Raw genomic sequence first — 18,390 nt, forward strand, 5'->3', positions numbered from 1 at the left:
AAGTGGACTGGGAAAACAGATTAAAGTGTAAGACGGTACAAGAGCAGTGGTCTACATTCAAGGAAATATTTCACATCTTTCAAGATAAATATATTCCACTGAGGAAAAAGGGGAGTAAAAGAAAAGACAGCCATCCGTGGCTTAGTAAAGTAATAAAGGATAGTATCCGACTGAAAACAAGGGCATATAAAGTAGCCAAATCTAGTGGGAGGATAGAAGATTGGGAAGCATTTAAAAGCCAGCAAACAATAACTAAAAGATTAATTAAGAAAGGGAAGATAGATTATGAAAGTAAACTAGCAAAAAATATAAAAACAGATAGCAAGAGTTTCTACAGCTATATAAAAAGAAAAAGGGTGGCTAAAGTGAACGTTGGTCCCTTAGAGGATGAGACCGGGAAACTAGTGGTGGGGAACATGGAGATGGCAAAGACGCTGAACAAATATTTTGTATCAGTCTTTACAGTAGAGGACACTAAAAATATCCCAACACTGGACAAACAGGGGGCAATGGGGGGGGGGAGGAGGAGCTAAACACGATTAAAATCACTAAGGAGATGGTACTCGGTAAAATAATGGGACTTAAGGCAGATAAATCCCCCGGACCTGATGGCCTACATCCTAGGGTCTTGAGAGAAGTGGCGGTAGGGATTGTGGATGCATTGGTGATTATTTTCCAAAACTCCCTGGACTCAGGAAAGGTCCCGGCAGATTGGAAAACTGCTAATGTAACACCCTTATTTAAGAAGGGAAGTAGACAAAAAGCTGGAAACTATAGACCAGTTAGCCTAACATCTGTGGTTGGCAAAATGTTGGAGTCCATTATTAAGGAAACAGTAACAGAGCATTTGGATAAACATAATTTAATAGGACAGAGTCAGCATGGTTTTATGAAGGGGAAGTCATGGTTGACAAATTTGCTCGAATTCTTTGAGGACGTAACATATAGGGTGGATAAAGGGGAACCAGTGGATGTAGTGTATCTGGACTTCCAAAAGGCATTTGACAAGGTTCCACACAAAAGATTACTGATCAAGATAAAAAATCACGGGATTGGGGGTCATATACTGGCATGGGTGGAAGATTGGCTATCTAACAGAAAACAAAGAGTTGGGATAAATGGTTCATTCTCAGGATGGCAATCAGTAACTAGCGGTGTTCCGCAGGGGTCAGTGCTGGGACCCCAACTCTTTACAATCTATATTAACGATTTGGAGGAAGGGACCGAGTGCAACGTATCCAAGTTTGCCGACGATACAAAGATGGGAGGGAAAGCAGTGAGTGAGGAGGACATAAAAAACCTGCAAAAGGACATCGACAGGCTAAGTGAGTGGGCAGAGATTTGGTGATGGAATATAATATTGGAAAGTGTGAGGTTATGCACTTTGGCAGAAAAAATCAAAGAGCAAGTTATTATCTAAATGGGGGTCCTGGTGCATGAAACACAAAAAGTTAGTATGCAGGTGATCAGGAAGGCCAGTGGAATCTTGGCTTTTATTGCAAGGGGGAAGAGTATAAAAACAGGGAGGTCTTGCTGCAGTTATACAGGGTATTGGTGAGGCCACACCTGGAATACTGCGTGCAGTTTTGGTTTCCATATTTAAGAAAAGATATACTTGCTCTCGAGGTGGTTCAGAGAAGGTTCACTCGGTTGATTCCGGAGATGAGGGGGTTGACTTTTATGAGGAAAGGTTGAGTAGGTTGGGCCTCTACTCATTGGAATTCAGAAGAATGAGAGGCGATCTTATCAAAACATATAAGATTGTGAGGGGGCTTGATCGGGTGGATGCAGTGAGGATGTTTCCACTGATGGGTGAGACTAGAACTAGGGGGCATAATCTTAGAATAAGGGGCTGCCCTTTCAAAACTGAGATGAGGAGAAACTTCTTCACTCAGAGGGTAGTAAATCTATGGAATTTGCTACCCCAGAGAGCTGTGGAAGCTGCAACATTAAATAAATTTAAAACAGAGATAGACAGTTTCCTAGCAGACAAGGGAATTAGGGGTTACGGGGAGAGGGCAGGGAAGTGGACGTGAGTCTAGATTTGGATCAGCCATGACCCTATTGAATGGCGGAGCAGGCCCGAGGGGCCGTATGGCCTACTCCTGCTCCTACTTCTTATATGTTCTTATAGAAGAAAGTTCCTGTGATTCAGCTGGCCTGGGTTCATGCAGGGAAAAAGGCACTGGAGGACATAGAATCATACAGCACAGAAGGAGGCCATTTGGCCCATTGTGCTTGTGCCAATTAGTCCCACTCTCCTTGTTCTATCCCCATAGCCCTGCAATTTTCTCCCCTTTTGAAAGTTACTGTCGAATCTGCTCCCACCACCCTTCCAGGCAGCGCATTCCAGATCATAATAACTCGCTGCGTTAAAAAAAAAAAAATTCTCCTAATCTCCCCTCTGGTTATTTTGCCAATTGCCTTAAATCTGTGTATTCTAGTTACATAACCTCCCACCAGTAGGAAACCGTTTCTCCTTATTTGCTGTCAAAACCCTTCAAGATTTTGAGCGCCTCTTATCAAATCTCCCCTTGACCTTCTCTGCTCCAAGGAGAACAGCTCCAGTCCCTCCACATAACTGAAGACGCTCATCCCTGGTACCATTCTAGTGAAATGAACCATGTTTGGTAAAAGCAAGTGGCATCATTTGATTCACCATATTTTTTATCCTCTTGTTCTCTGCAGAGCACAAAGAATGTGTCCGAGTCCCCGGCCGTGCCTCCGGTGTCAGAGGACGATGATGAAGACGAAGCTGTTCCCCCACCTGTAATTGCGCCACGGCCAGAACACACTAAATCGGTCAGTGGATTAGGGTTAACTGAACCAAAATAACTATGGGGAAATAAAAACAGAAAATGCTGGAAACACTCAGCAGGTCAGGCAGCGTCTGTGGAGAGAGAAACAGAGTTAACGTTTCAGGTCGATGACCCTTCGTCAGAACTGGAAAAAGTTAGAGATGTAACAGATTTTAAGCAAGGGGGGAGGGGAGGAAAGAACAAAAGGGAAGGTCTGTGATAGGGTGGAAGGCAGGAGAGATTAAATGACAAAAGGGATGATGGTGCAAAGCAAAAGGAGACGGTAATGGGACAAGTAAAGAAGTAAAAGATGAGTCTAGAAGAGGTGTAAATGGGGATGGCAGAATCATCAACAGCTGCCATGTGGGGAAAAATAGGGGCCGAGGTTATGGTCTGAAATTGTTGAACTCGATGCAGAGTCCAGAAGGCTGTAAAGTGTCTAATCGAAAGATGAGGTGCTGTTCCTCGAGCTTACGTTGAGCTTCGTAAGAAGCCGAGGTCAGAGTGGGAGTGGAGCGGAGAATTAAAGTGACAGGCGACCGGAAGCTCGGGATCGCGCTTACAGACTGAATGGAGGTGTTTCACAAAGCGGTCGCCCAATTTGCGTTTGGTCTCCCCAATGCAAGAAGTACAAGTAAATCGCTGTTTCACCTGGAAGGAGTGTTTGGGACCCTGGACAGTGGGGAAGGAGGAGGTAAAAGGGCAGGTGTTGCATCTCCTGCGCTTGCACGTGAAGGTGCTGTGGGATGGGAGGGGATGTTGGGGGTGATTGAGGAGTGGACCAGGGTGTTGCGGAGGGAGCGGTCCCTTCGGCATGCTGAAAGGGGAGGGAAAGATGTGTTTGGTGGTGGGATCACACTGGAGGTGGCGGAAATGGTGGACTCAATTGATCTGTTGAATGTGGAGGCTGGTGGGGTGAAAGGTGAGGACAAGGGGAACCCTATCGTGGTTCTGGGAGGGAGGGGGAGTGGAAGGGGTGAGCGGAAAATGGAACGGACACGGTCGAGGGCCGTGTCAACCACGGTAGAGGGGACTCCTCGGTTGAGGAAAAAGGAAGGCATATTGGAGGAACTAGTATGGAAAGTGGCATCGTCTGAACAAATGCGATGGAGACGGAAAAACTGGGAGAATGGAGTAGAGTCCTTACAGGAAGCGGGGTGGGAGGAAGTGTAGTCCAGGTAGCTGTGGGAGTCAGTGGGCTTATAGTGGATGTTTGTCGATAGCCTATCCCCAGAGATGGAGACAGAGAAGTCGTGGAAGGGAAGGGAAGAGTCGGAGATGGACCATGTGAAGGTGAGGGAAGGGTGGAAATTGGAAGCAAAGTGAATGAAATTTTCTAGTTCAGGGCGAGAGCAGGAAACCGCACCAATACAGTCATCAATGTACCGGAAAAAGAGGTGAGGGAGGGGACCTGAGTAGGACTGGAACAAAGAATGTTCCACATATCCCACAAAAAGGCAGGCATAGCTAGGACCCATGGGGGTTCCCATTGCAACACCTTTAATTTGGAGGAAGTAAGTGGAGTCAAAGGAGAAGTTGTTCAATGTGAGAACAAGTTCAGCCAGGCGGAGGAGGGTGGTGTTGGATGGGGACTGGTTGGGCCTCTGTTCAAGGAAGAAGTGGAGCGCCCTCAGGCCATCCTGGTGGGGGATGGAGGTGTAGAGGGATTGTACGTCCATAGTGAAAAGGAGGCGGTTGGGACCAGGAAACTGTTAAAGTGGCGGAGGGCGTTGGAAGGGTCGCGGATGTCGGTGGGAAGAGACTGGACGGGGGGAGAAAAAAATACAGCCGAGATAGGAAGAAATCAGTTCCGTGGGTGAACAGACTGATACGAAGCTCAACGTAAGCTCGAGGAACAGCACCTCCTCTTTCAATCAGGCACTTTACATCCTTCTGGACTCAGCATCTGACGAAAGATCATCGACCTGAAACGTTAACTCTGTTTCTCTCTCCACAGATGCTGCCTGACCTGTTGAGTATTTCCAGCATTTTCTGTTTTTATTTCAGATTTCCAGCATCCGCAGTATTTTGCTTTTGGATAAACAGGGGGAAAATTTGGGGCCTGTTCCCATTCATAGTCGTAGGTATATATTATAAAAAGGATATAGAGGCATTGGAGAAGGAGAAGGTGCAGAAAAAGATTTACAAGGATGATACTAGAACTGCGAGTTTATACATATCAGGGAAGACTGACCAGGCTGGGGCTCTTTTCTCTCGAGAAAGAGAAGGCTGAGGGATGACCTAATAGAGGTCTTTAAGATTGAGTGGTTTCATAGTGTAGACGTAGAGGAAATGTTTCCACTTGTGGGAATCTAAAACTAGGGGTCATAAATATAAGATGGTCACTAATAAATCCAATAGGGAATTCAGAAGAAACTTCTTTACCCAGAGAGTGGTGAGAATGTGGAACTCGCTACCACAGAGAGTGGCTGAGGTGAATAGTATAGATGCATTTAAGGGGAGGCTAGATAAGCACATGAGGGAGAAAGGAATTGAAGGATATGGTGATTGGGTGAGATGAAGCAGGGTGGGAGGAGACTCATGTGGAGCATGGACTGGTTGGGCCGAATGGCCCGTTTTTGTGCTGTAAATTCTATGTAATATGTCATGGGCTGCGTTCTGTTTAGGTGTTTACTCTGCCTTTTCTAGTATTTCGCAAGGTTACTGCTGAGGAGTAAAAATTCTGATGGGCCGCTCCTTGATCGTGCTGACGCTACATCTCCCACAATAGTGATGGGGGAATCGTGGGCTGGGAGTGCGCACTTTTTGGACATGTGCTCCCAGCACGTGCCGAGGAGCAGCGCATCCGAATTTTTACCCCTAATTGAGTAACCTTTTCAGAAGTCCGTGCCAGCAATATTCAGGCACACTTAAGGTGCTGAGCTGATTGCGTTGTGTAATACAGTACCTGCAAAATAGGTCGAAAAGGCGGGCTTTCTTCACCCCTGAGGGAGCCTCCTTTGTATCTTTGAATGTTTCTTCCCTCCTCTCCATTGATTCTCGATGGCGCACTGGTTGGCGGTAGCCTCCGACACCTCGCTGAAATAGTCGTTTTCCACGTGTAAGGCCTCGACAGCAGGTGTCGTCGGACTGCTCGGTCGCTGGGGGGAGGATGGTGGCATCCGAGGCTGTCCTGATCCGTACAAGTGTACTTTCCAGTCCGGGCACTGGATAGTGATGAGCAAGAATCACCCCAGACTAATAATTGTCTTCCTTGCACCCTCCCCCTCCAGCCCCATCGTCCTCCCTCATCCCCTTCTTGCATTGACCAAAGTGCCTTGCTAACTCACTGCAGATGGAATCTGGGATCTTTCTGCTATTATGGCTCAGGACCATAGGTGATTACATTAACCATTGAGGAATTTCCCCTTTGTCTATTTTATTCATGTTTAGTTCTGACTCTTAACCGCTTTATCTGGCAACTGGGAAAAAAATTACTCCTTCCGCAGACTAGATTCACCCACTCGGAGGTAAATATGGAAGCGTGTGCACGCAGGTGAAAATAAGAAAAATTCCAAGAGACTAATGTGTAGAAATGATAAAATTCATGGAACGTGCCACCCTGGCACACTAATGCATCAACGCAGCATAATCCCAGTGCAGTCAGCACAAAGTGCTGGCGGAGCTCATCAAGAATGTACATCGTCGTGCCAAGTGTGCTGTAGTACAGCCTAATTGCTGCATCTGAGTCATATTTGAAGAACAGCCTTCGCGCAGCACTGCCGCAAGGTGATAATAAATTGTAATAAACTGTAATATTAAGTGGTTGCCATCCTCCTAAGTATCTTTTGATCCATAATCTTAATTAAAAATTCTTTTGCGGTTGCTTAAATTGGCTTTTAATAAAGTGATCCTGATGCCATTTTTCCGGGGATCCCCCCTCTCCCCGCCCTCCTTAACTTCCCGTTCCTTTAACAATAGATTTTGTACTTATAAGCAAAATGCAGTTCAGTCAACTGGAGTACCATGTACAAGTAAAGTTTAAGCTGTGCAATCTTAGAATCACAGAATAGTACAGCACTGAAGGAGGCCATTCAGCCCATCGAGTCTGCGCCGGCTCTTTCGAAGAGCAATCCAGTTAGTCCCATTCCCCCGCTCTTTCCCCATAGCCCTGTAATTTTTTCTCCTTCAAGTATTTATCCAATTCCCTTTTGAAGGCTACTATTGAATCTGTACCCACCACCCTATCGGGCAGTGTATTCCAACCCAATTCGATTATAACAGTGCACTACAAGGAGAAGTGAATTAGAAGTGATATGCACTTGAATTGCAAAAATGAATGCACATGTGAGATTTTTATAGTACCACATCCCAAGACTATCCTGAAAATACCAGGACATTTGTCTAATGAATGGGCTAATGTAGAATTCAAATCCAGTTTATTTAATAACTTTATTAATCTGTAGAAACTGAATAGTCTTCATAATTCCCCTGCCCATTTCCCCCAGGTACCCCCCTGAAAAGCCCTTTAGTAACCAAGGTCACCTGGTTCTGGCTAGTTAAGGAAACATCAGCCACTCTGATCACTATCCAGTGACTCCTGCTGAAAAATGCAATTGTGTTGACTGCGGCTGGACTCGGCTGGGATGCTTCCTCTTGCGGTTCAATAGCCTGACAGTACTCGCTATCTTGTTGCACATGCGAAAAGCAGTACTTGGGTAACTTACGTAGGATTTATCATCACCTGTGGGACTGTATGAGTCACCTTCTTCAGGAGAGGAGAAGATTGAAATCAATTCCTCACAGACTAAGCGCAATACATAAGAACATAAGACGTAGGAGCAGGAGTAGGTCATTTGGCCCCTCGAACCTGCTCCGCCATTCAATGAGATCATGGCTGATCTGATCTTGGCCTCAACTCGACTTCCCTGCCCGCTCCCCATAACCCTCGACTCCCTTACCGTTCAAAAATCTGTCTGTCTCCACCTTAACTATATTCAATGACCCAGCCTCCCCAGCTCTCTGGGGAAGAGAATTCCACAGATTCACGACCCTCAAAGAAGAAATTCCTCCTCATTTCCGATTTTAAAGGGTGCCCCCTTATTCTGAAACTATGCCCCCTAGTTCCAGATTCCCCCACGAGGGGAAACATCCTCTCTGCATCTACCTTGTTAATCCCCTCAGAATCTTATATGTTTCAGTAAGATCCCCTCTCATTCTTCTAAATTCCAATGAGTATTGGCCCAACCTGCTCAACCTTCATAAGACAACCGCTTCATCTCCGGAATCAACCACGTGAACCTTCTCTGAACTGCCTCCAATGCGAGTATATCCTTCCTTAAATAAGGAGAGCAAAACTACGCAGTACTCCAGGTGTGGTCTCACCAGCGCCCTGTACAGTTGTAACAGGACTTCCCTACTTTTATACTCCATTCCCTTTGCAATAAAGGCCAACATTCCATTTGCCTTCCTAATTACTTGCTGTACGAAAGTACTAACCTTACAGCTCACAAAGCCTGCCATGAAAACCTCAGCGCGAGTGTGGGCAGCTTTATGTTTGTACTCTCCGAAGTCTTCTGCACAATATTTATCCCTCAATCAGCATCACTAAAAATAGACTATTTGGTCATTGTCACATTGCTGTTTGTGGGATCTTGCTGTGCGCAAATCGACTGCCGCGTTTTCCTACATTTCCAACGCTTCAAAAAAAAAAGTACAGTATTTCATTGGCTGTAAAGCGATTTGGGACGTCCTGAGGCCGTGAAAAGGCGCTATATAAATGCAAGTTTTTTTTTCTCCTTTTAACCTTGTCCTTTTACCCTGAATCTTACACCTATGTCCTTTTATTTCCTTCCTGTAGATGTACACGCGGTCTGTGATAGATCCCATCCCCGTCCCACCCACCAAAGATGCAGCCACGTCTCCCATCTCCCCACCCTCTGAGAATAGCACCACCACTTCAAATACCCTAACGAGGAACGCAGAGAAACAGAGGAAGAAGACCAAGATGACAGATGAGGAGATATTGGAAAAATTGAGTACGTAACCATTCACCCTAATCTGCTTGGTGATTGGGTGGGGAAGTGAGCGGGACACTGGCCTTCTGCCGCTGGGATCGTGGGCTCACTGATGAGCTGAAAGTCTCCTTTCTGTTGGTCGCTCTTAGGCTGCCATGTGGAATGAGTTTGGGCAGCCTCGGTCAAGTTCCTCGTGGATATGGGCCCCCCCGGTACACAACTGGTCTCGACTCGATGGTAATTCGGTACCAAACTGGCAAACTTGTTCGGAGAAGCCACAAGACGACCAGTTTGGAAAGTGGAAATGTCACAGTGGTGCAGTGGAGTGTGCTTTTCTGGGATTGAGGTGAAGACACATTGCTGTGGGCGGGGGAGGGGGGGGGGGGGGGACTGGAGGGAGTTTTACCCTGCTTCTGTTGCATGCTAGCACTAGTTAGAGCAAAACTAGAGGCCAGCAATATAAGAAATCCAATAGGGAATTCAGAAGAAACCTCTACCCCAAGAGTGGTGAGAATGTGGAACTCGCTACCACAGGGAGTGGTTGAGGTAAATAGTATAGATGCATTTAAGGGAAGGCTAGATAAGCATATGAGGGAGAAGGAAATAGCGGGTTATAGAGTTAGATGAGCAAGGGTGGGAGGAGGCTTGAGTGGAGTATAAATGCCGGCATAGACTGGTTGGGCCGAATGGCCTGTTTCTGTGCTGTATATCCTATGTAATCCTATGTAGTTGTCTAGCGCTTCTCCACAGCAATGCAACTTGGGTCAGGGCCAGGTGAAATCGAGTAGCTCCCCGCTCTGTGACAGTGTATCAGTATGCTAGTGTCCACTTTCTACTCTGTTAGTGTTGACCCCTTGCTAGGGTGCAGTTATATGGGCATCAGTCATCCTTGGCTCCTCACCCCAAGAGACTATCCACGTGTACGCCAAGATGGTGAGAACTTTGTCCTAAAAGTGTTCTTGGGATGTGGGTGACAGCGACCGGACTGAACCTGTTGCCCATCCCTAGTTGTCCTGAGAGCCTACGTTAGTTTTTGTAGTGATTTGGTAGGCCACTTAATTGAGCGCCGAGTCAACCACACAGTCCGGTCTAGAGTCAAGTTTAGACCAGATGAGTGGTGCCAGGTCGTCTTCCCCGAAGGAGAAAGTAAGGCAGTTGTGTTTTTACAAAAATTCAGAGGCTTTCACGGTCGTTTTTGTCAGCTGCCAGTTCACAACTTCCCAGATTTATTGATCGGCTTTACTATTTGCCTTAGTGGGATTTTTTTTTTTAAGTTCATTCTCTGGATGTGGGCGTCGCTGGAAAGGCCGCCATTTATTGCCCATCCCTAATTGCCCTTGAGAAGGTGGTGGTGGACCGTCGTCTTGAACCGCTGCAGTCCGTGTAGTGTAGGTGTTCTGTCAATGCTATTAGGGAGCAACAATGCTGTTAGGGAGAAAGTTACAGGATTCTGACCCAGCGACGATGAAGGAACGGCCGATACATGTCCCAAGTCAGGATGGTGTGTGACTCGGAGGGGAACTCGCAGGCGGTGGTGTTCCCATGCGCCTGCCGCCCACGTCCTTTTTAGGTGGTGGAGGTCGCGGGTTTGGGAGGTGCAACCAGGGAAGCCTTGGCGAGTTGCCGCAGCACAGCCTGTACTCTGGGTTGCTAGTCCCATCACGTCCTTGCCTAATGAGGGTGACCACATATTGGTCAAGGACCGAAAGCCATGGCTGAATTTCTTTTTCTTTTTCTTCTTTTTGCCCTCGCCCTCTCCACATTCAGGAACACTGAGGCAAAATGTAACACCCCCACCACTGTGCTGGCTATGATCAACTAACTTAACAGACTAAAGATCAAAGCTGGGAACATCCTGGTCTAGATAGATCAGTTACTCACTGCCTTGACCAACTCAATTCAAATAGTACACTATGTACATTTAAGTCCTTCTCCTTCCACCACTTAGTGTCCCGTTATTGAAATGAATTCGAGAAATATTCAATCCTCTTATTCAGAGAATTATCTAAAAGTAGAAAGCTTCCGCAATCTAAACCGCTTCCTCAATCTAAACCACCTCCTCGCGGAAATATATTTTAATTGTGTTTCTCTTCTCTTCTCCTCCCCGCTCCGTTCCTTAATCCTCCTTCCCAGCCCCTGAAATGACTGTTATCCTCCATTCCTTTCCCCGCTCCCTTCTGCTGGAAGTCCAGGTGAGAGGCAGGCATCACTGTGTTAGTGCCCCTGCGACCAGTAAAGGATGCTTCTAATGTCGTGAGAGAGGGACACAGCCTTTTCCCTGGTACATCTCTGGGTATCCCAGAATCACAGAATCACAGAATCACCACAGTGCAGATAGAGGCCGTTTCGGCCCATCGAGCCTGCACCGACACATATCCCACCCTATCCCTGTAACCCCACATATTTAATCCCCCTAACACTAAGGGTCAATTTATCATAGCCAATCAACCTAACCCGCACATCTTTGGACTGTGGGAGGAAACCGGAGCACCCGGAGAAAACCCACGCAGACACGGGGAGAATGTGCAAACTCCACACAGACAGTCGCCCGAGGCCGGATTCGAACCCGGGTCCCTGGCGCTGTGAGGCAACAGTGCTAACCACTATGCCACCGTGCCGTCTATCCTAAGAGCACAGTTCATGTATCTTTCCTTATTTTTTTAAACCTCACTCCAGTCCACGCCTTGCCAAGAGACTGGGCAGCTGACAAAGGTTTTTTTTTTAATTGTCTCTCTTTTTTTAAAAGTTGATCTTGTTAATAAAAAAAATTATGATTTCATTAAACTTTAACATCCTTTCCCAATCTCGCAGGAAGTATAGTAACAGTGGGCGATCCGAAAAAGAAGTACTCAAGATTTGAGAAAATTGGACAGGGGTTAGTATAACATTGTATATTTGATGTTGTAAAATCAGTAATTCACTGCATTAGAGCCAGTCTGCCTTTTAGTTCACTGCAGTGGAGCCTTTCTGAGTGTAGTTCACTGCATTAGAGCCAGTCTGCCTTTTAGTTCACTGCAGTGGAGCCTTTCTGAGTGTAGTTCACTGCATTAGAGCCAGTCTGCCTTTTTAGTTCACTGCGGCGGGCGGGGCCCGTCTGCCTGTAGCTGTGGATTTTCCTATTTCTCGCCCCAACTTTCTCCCCCTTGTCTCCAAAAAGTTCTGGCTGTTGCTGGGCTAGAGTTCCACAGGTACCTGCACTACCTCATGCAAAGTGGCATCCTTCACATGAGACAGGTCAGCGAGTGTCAGTCGGCTATTTGGCTCTGTGGGGTGGGGGGAGGGGGGTCATTGCATTTAACCTTGCTCCTGTTCACACCCTATGTCTGCACATAGATTCTGTCAAGGATTATTGGCTAGCAATAGGGAGATGAAACCCTGTCTGATTTTTAAATATTTCCCCTTCCCATAACTCGGGGGTACTGAAGTCAATGGTGCCACCACTTGCTGTCACTCTGATGGAGACTGGCTAACTCTGAGCCTACGCATTGAACCTCATATGACTTTTGTACCACACCAGGTGTCACATTTAACACTGAGCCGTCGGGCGTCTGGTGTAATGTTTCTAATGAGTGGCAGCGCAGGAATTGATTGGTCACGCCAGACGTGTGAATGATTCAGTGAATATCCCTATCTGTTGGTATCTCGCGTTTCTGAGTCTTCCGACCTGTTTTAATTAACGTGAGCAGTGTGCTACAGTGGTGAATGATCCTTTAACTTTGCTAATGGCTATTTGCTCTTCATCAACAGGGCTTCAGGCACAGTGTACACGGCAATTGATGTAGCCACGGGACAAGAGGTGAGTTTAATAAAATCGCGGTTGCAGAATGAACGTGAAGTAGCCATGCTGAATTACTTCGAGGAATGAGGTCGAGTTTTTCTTTGAATTATTTTTCTTCTTATTTTCAGGTTGCAATCAAACAGATGAACTTACAACAGCAACCCAAGAAAGAACTGATTATTAATGAAATTCTGGTTATGAGGGAAAATAAAAATCCAAATATTGTTAATTATTTAGACAGGTGAGTAGTTGCTATGTAACATAAGAACTAGGAGCATGAGTCGGCCATTCAATATGATCATGGCTGATCCTCTATCTCAATACCATATTCCCGCTCTCTCCCCATACCCCTTGATGCCTTTTGTGTCTAGAAATCTATCTACAGGAAACTTTTTTTTATCCGGCACGGACGGGACCGACGTGGTGCCGGTTCATCAAAAATTCCGGATAACCGAACGCTATAGTAAAAGATACAGAGCTGAGAGCTCCGTATAAAGCAAAAAACCCAGCTTCAAAACAATGGCCACAAGTTGCAAGCGTCTCTGTAGCTTAGCAACAGCTGCAGCCACACCCTTGCACAGCAACACATGGAGGAAGGCAAGTAATAAAAGTTACCTGAACCTACTCCTGAATTTTGCCGGTTAACCGACATTTCCGGTTATTTAGGTGCCGGTTAATCGAAAGTTTCCTGTATCTCCTCCTTAAGTATATTCAGTGACTTGGCCTCCACAGCCTTCTGTGGTAGAGAATTCCACAGGTTCACCACCCTCTGAGTGAAGAAATTCCTCCTCATCTCAGTCCTAAATGTCCTACCCCGTATCCTGAGACTGTGACTCCTCGTTCTAGAGCCCCCAGCCAGGGGAAACATCCTCCCTGCACCCAGTCTGTCTAGCTCTGTCAGAATTTTATACATTTCAATGAGATCCCCTCTCATTCTTCTAAACTCTAGTGAATACAGGTCCAGTCAACCCAATCTCTCCTCATACGACAGTCCTGCCATCCCAGGAATCAGGAATATTGATATACTTTCATATTAGAATAATTAAGGGTGTGGGTCTGAATGTTGGCATGAAGACTCCCAGTACTACAGATACAGGATGGAGTCCAGCATCGCTCAGTTCCCGATCTGCGTTGCGAGCAGTGAGGAGGTGCCAAGTGAAGGCAGCGGCACACCCTTGAGGGAGCAAGGTAGGGGGAATCGGAGGGAGAGTGTCTAGCTGACCAGCTGCATGGGTTCATTGGCAGTAGCTTGGGAGCAGATGTGTGTCTCTTGGCTGTAAGCATCAAGTAAGGCAGATGATGAAAATGGGATTGGAAAAAAGTGAAAAATAATTAGCTACACATTTGTTTTTTGAGATAGTATAGATATTATTGCAGTCATGCTTCTGCTGATCATAGTCAGTTGCTGACCTCTATCTTTGTTATTCATTAAATCATAACATTTTACCACACTGAAGGAGGCCATTTGGCCCATTATGCCTGTGCCAGCTCTCTGAAAGCGATCTCTGTTTAGTCCTGTTCCCTCCCCTTGCCCCATACCTTTTAAAGATTTGATTTCAAATGTTTATCCCCTTCTCTATTTAAAACTATCTTGGATTCTGCATCCACCACTGTTTCTGTTATGGTATTCCATGTCTTCTGTGTGCGGGGGGGGGGGAAAAAAGGTTTCTCCTAACCCCCTCCCTTTGCATAAATTTAAGACATTTTGTTACAGACTCACCGACCAATGGAATTTCGACCCCCCCCCCCCCCCCGCCCTTACCTCCTCAAAAGTGCCCATAATTTTGAACGTTTCATTAGATTTCCTCTTGACCTCCTCTCTTCCAGTAGAAGAACCTCAGTTTCTCTAGTCTCTCCTCATAACTAAAACCTCTCGTCCTTGATATAATCTTAATGAATCTCCTCTGCGTCTTCTCCACGGTCTTGACATCCTTCCTAAAGTAGGGTTGGACGCAGTATCCTAACTGCAGCTCAACCACTGATTTACATAAGTTTAGCATTAACCCTTCACTTTTGTACATTATGCCTTAATTTTTTTTAAACCCAAGAATCCCATCTGCTTTCCTTTTATAACAAAAACAAAACACTGCGGATGCTGGCAACCTGAACTAATGCTGGATTCATTCAGGTCAGGCAGCATCTGTGGAAATAGAAACAGAGTTAACGTTTCAGGTCAATGACTTTTCATCAGAACTGGAAGGTGTTCGAGATGAACAGCTTTGAAGCAAATACGGAGCCAAGGAAAGGGTGGGGGGTGGGGGGGGACGGAGAACAGGAAAAGAGGTAAAGGGAGAGGTCTGTGATGGAGGACAGGAGTGATTAAATGACAAAAGTGATGGTGCAAGGTAAAAGGAGGTGATAAACGGGACAAGTGCTTCCATACTTGCTTAAACACTGGTCATCTCTAACCTCCTCCAGGTCTGTTGAAAGGTCATCGACCCTGAAACGTTAACTCTCGTTTCTCTTTCCACAGCTGCTGCCTGTCCCCCTGAGTATTTCCAGCATTTTCTGTTTTTATTAATAGCTTTATCAACTTTGCTTTTTTCCCCAACAACAAAAAAAGAACGGTGTGGTTCATGCAGATATTAGACCATTCACCTAGTTTCTCTTCCTGCTAGTTACCTCGTAGGGGATGAATTATGGGTGGTTATGGAGTACCTGGCAGGAGGCTCACTGACCGATGTCGTCACGGAAACGTGTATGGATGAAGGACAGATAGCGGCTGTCTGTCGAGAGGTGAGTCTTGCAGGTCGACGTGAAAGAATTTGAATTTCTATAGCGCCTTTCACGCCCTCAGTGCTTCACAGCCATTGATGTACTTTTGAAATGTAGCCACTGTTGTAATGTGCTGCAATTGGGAGGTAAAGAAGAGACTGCAAATATCAGACAATCTTATTTATAGAGTCATCGACTCTTACAGCGCAGAAGGAGGCCATTTGGCCCATCGTGTCCCTGCCGATGTAACTAAAGTTCGCACATACCCAGTTGTAAACTTTTTGTTGTTTCCCAATGCTTGGGGTTGAAATGATCCTGGAAGGACTAAAAAAAAAAAAAAAAAAAAATTAGTACTTACCCTGGAATCTCTGCACACTCTGCCGCGCGGCGCAGTTACCCCAAGGCTGGAGAACCCAACAGTCCAATCAATTGGAGCAAGAGGTGGGTGACGTAAGAAAACTACTAGGCACTTGGTCTAAGTGTTAAAGCTTTAATCAACTGTTTTACAACATGGAGGTCTAGTTGTGTCCTCCACTAGTTCCTGTTAAGAATGTCCTGCGCAAGCTGGGCCCGTGCCCGAGTATTTATACTCACTGGACAGCGCCACCGGTAGGCCACTCAGTATTATTTCATAAGTCTTTCTTTCATGAATGACTGATTCATGTCAGTGGGGAAACACCCCCTCTCCCCTCGCCTGATCTACGTGTCTGCGATGGGGCCTCGCTTTCTCTGCAAGTGTAGGCTCAGCTCCATCCCCCTCCTCTCCGCTCCCCTATCCTGGGGCAACACCAGAAATCCCATAAAGGGGTGGAGACCAAGTAAAAATGGACCCAAAAACTGACAGAAAATCAGCAAGAATAAGTTTTTTTTAATTTTATTTTGAAATGAGTTTCCGACCACACATCCGCAGCATAACTAAGACCGCCTATTTCCACCTCCATAACATCGCCCGTCTCCGCCCTTGCCTCTGCTCATCCGCTGCTGAAACCCTCATCCATGCCTTTGCTACCTCTAGACTTGGCTATTCCAACGCACTCCTGGCTGGCCTCCCACATTCCACCCTACAGAAACTTGAGGTTATCCAAAACTCAGTGTCCTAACTCACACCAAGTCCCATTCGCCCATCATCCCTGTGCTCGCTGACCTACATTGGCTCCCGGTTAAGCAACGCCTCGATTTCAAAATTCTCATCCTTGTTTTCAAATCCCTCCATGGCCTCGCCCCTCCCTATCTCTGTAATCTCCTCCAGCCCCACAAGCCCCCGAGATATCTGCACTCTAATTCTGCCCTCTTGAGCATCCCTAATTATAATCGCTCAACCATCGGCATCCATGCCTTCTGTTGCCTCGGCCCTAAGCTCTGGAATTCCCTGCCTAAACCTCTCCGCCTCTCTACCTCTCTTTCCTCCTTTAAGATGCTCCTTAAAACCTACCCCTCTGACCAACTTTTGGTCACCTGCCCTAATTTCTTACGTGGCTCGGTGTCAATTTGTTGACTTATAACATTTCTGTGAAGCGCCTTGGGACGTTTTACTACGTTAAAGGCGCTATATAAATACAAGTTGTTGTTGTAGTATGATAGTGAGATATTAATAAAATGTTGGGAGATTATGCACAGTGGAACAGTTGAGATCTTGCTTTTAGTAAACGAGGTGTGACACCCGAGACTGCCTTTCATCGATGACTTAAGTCTTCAGGGGCAGCTATCAGTGTGGCAAACTGTGCCAGTGCCCTTGCTACATACCCAACTAGGAACTGAACCGAGACTGGATGTTCCTGTAGTATAGAAACAGAAAAATAGGAGCAGGAGTAGGCCATTCGCCCCTTCGAGCCTGTTCCTCCATTCAATATGATCATGGCTGATCCTCTATCTCAATACCATATTCCCGCTCTCTCCCCATACCCCTTGATGCCTTTTGTGTCTAGAAATCTATCTATCTCCTTAAATATATTCAGTGACTTGGCCTCCACAGCCTTCTGTGGTAGAGAATTCCACAGGTTCACCACCCTCTGAGTGAAGAAATTTCTCCTCATCTCAGTCCTAAATGTCCTACCCCGTATCCCGAGACTGTGACCCCCTCGTTCTAGACCCCCCCAGCCAGGGGAAATATCCTCCCTGCATCCAGTCTGCCTAGCCCTGTCAGAATTTTATACGTTTCAATGAGCTCCCCTCTCATTCTTCTAAACTCTAGTGAATACAGGCCCAGTCGACCCAATCTCTCCTCATACGACAGTCCTGCCATCCCAGGAATCAGTCTGGTGAACCTTCGCTGCACTCCCTCTATGGCAAGTATATCCTTTCTTAGGTAAGGGTATGAAGCATGGAGTCCTCGCAGTAAGACCTAAAAGATGATGCAGGTCCCTTTTTTTAAAACCAATCTAAATCGCACCTCCTTTTTCCTTTCCTGCCGTAAATTGGGCCCAGTGAGTGCAGCACATTCGCGACCATGGCACAATGTGCGGATGGCATGGTTACGATTCATGCACATTTCATGACTTGATTTTTGGAAAGAATACAGTGGGAAAGTTTTCGGAGATTTCTTTCGAAATTCAGGAGAATTTTTTTTTTTTTTTTTTTTTAAACGCAAATGCTGCCTTGATGGCAGGGGACAGTTTTTTAAATTCGTTTATGGGATGTGGGCATCGCTGGCAAGGCCAGCATTTATTGCCCATCCCTAGTTGCCCTCGAGAAGGTGGTGGTGAGCCGCCTTCTTGAACCGCTGGAGTCCGTGTGGTGACGGTACTCCCACAGTGCTGTTAGGGAGGGAGTTCCAGGATTTTGACCCAGCGACGACGAAGGAACGGCGATATACTTCCAAGTCAGGATGGTGTCTGACTTTGAGGGGAACTTGGAGGTGATGGTGTTCCCATGCGCCTGCTGCCCTTGTCCTTCTAGGTGGTAGAGGTCGCGGGTTTGGGAGGTGCTGCCGAAGAAGCCTTGGCGAGTTGCTGCAGTGCATCTTGTAGATGGTGCACACTGCAGCCACGGTGCGCCGGTGGTGGAGGGAGTGAATGTTTAAGGTGGTGGATGGGGTGCCAATCAAGCGGGCTGCTTTGTCCTGGATGATGTCGAGCTTCTTGAGTGTTGTTGGAGCTGCACTCATCCAGGCAAGTGGAGAGTATTCCATCACACTCCTTACTTG

General features: G+C 46.5%; 1 protein-coding gene across 5 annotated transcripts in view; it reads left to right on the forward strand.

Moving 5' to 3' along the window:
• pak1 (p21 protein (Cdc42/Rac)-activated kinase 1) overlaps positions 1–18,390 on the forward strand; it is a 235,862-nt gene that overhangs the window by 195,181 nt on the left and 22,291 nt on the right. For all 5 annotated transcript variants that reach the window (XM_085999663.1, XM_085999666.1, XM_085999662.1 and 2 more), the window contains 6 exons: positions 2,689–2,802; positions 8,599–8,776; positions 11,567–11,630; positions 12,503–12,551; positions 12,662–12,774; positions 15,152–15,269. In XM_085999663.1, coding sequence (XP_085855789.1) covers positions 2,689–2,802; positions 8,599–8,776; positions 11,567–11,630; positions 12,503–12,551; positions 12,662–12,774; positions 15,152–15,269 — 636 coding nt within the window. The remainder of the gene's footprint in view (positions 1–2,688; positions 2,803–8,598; positions 8,777–11,566; positions 11,631–12,502; positions 12,552–12,661; positions 12,775–15,151; positions 15,270–18,390) is intronic.

Source organism: Somniosus microcephalus, chromosome 10 (genome assembly GCF_052327205.1).
Source record: "Somniosus microcephalus isolate GS21.2 chromosome 10, FLI_Smic_1.0, whole genome shotgun sequence".
Lineage (NCBI taxonomy): Eukaryota > Metazoa > Chordata > Chondrichthyes > Squaliformes > Somniosidae > Somniosus > Somniosus microcephalus.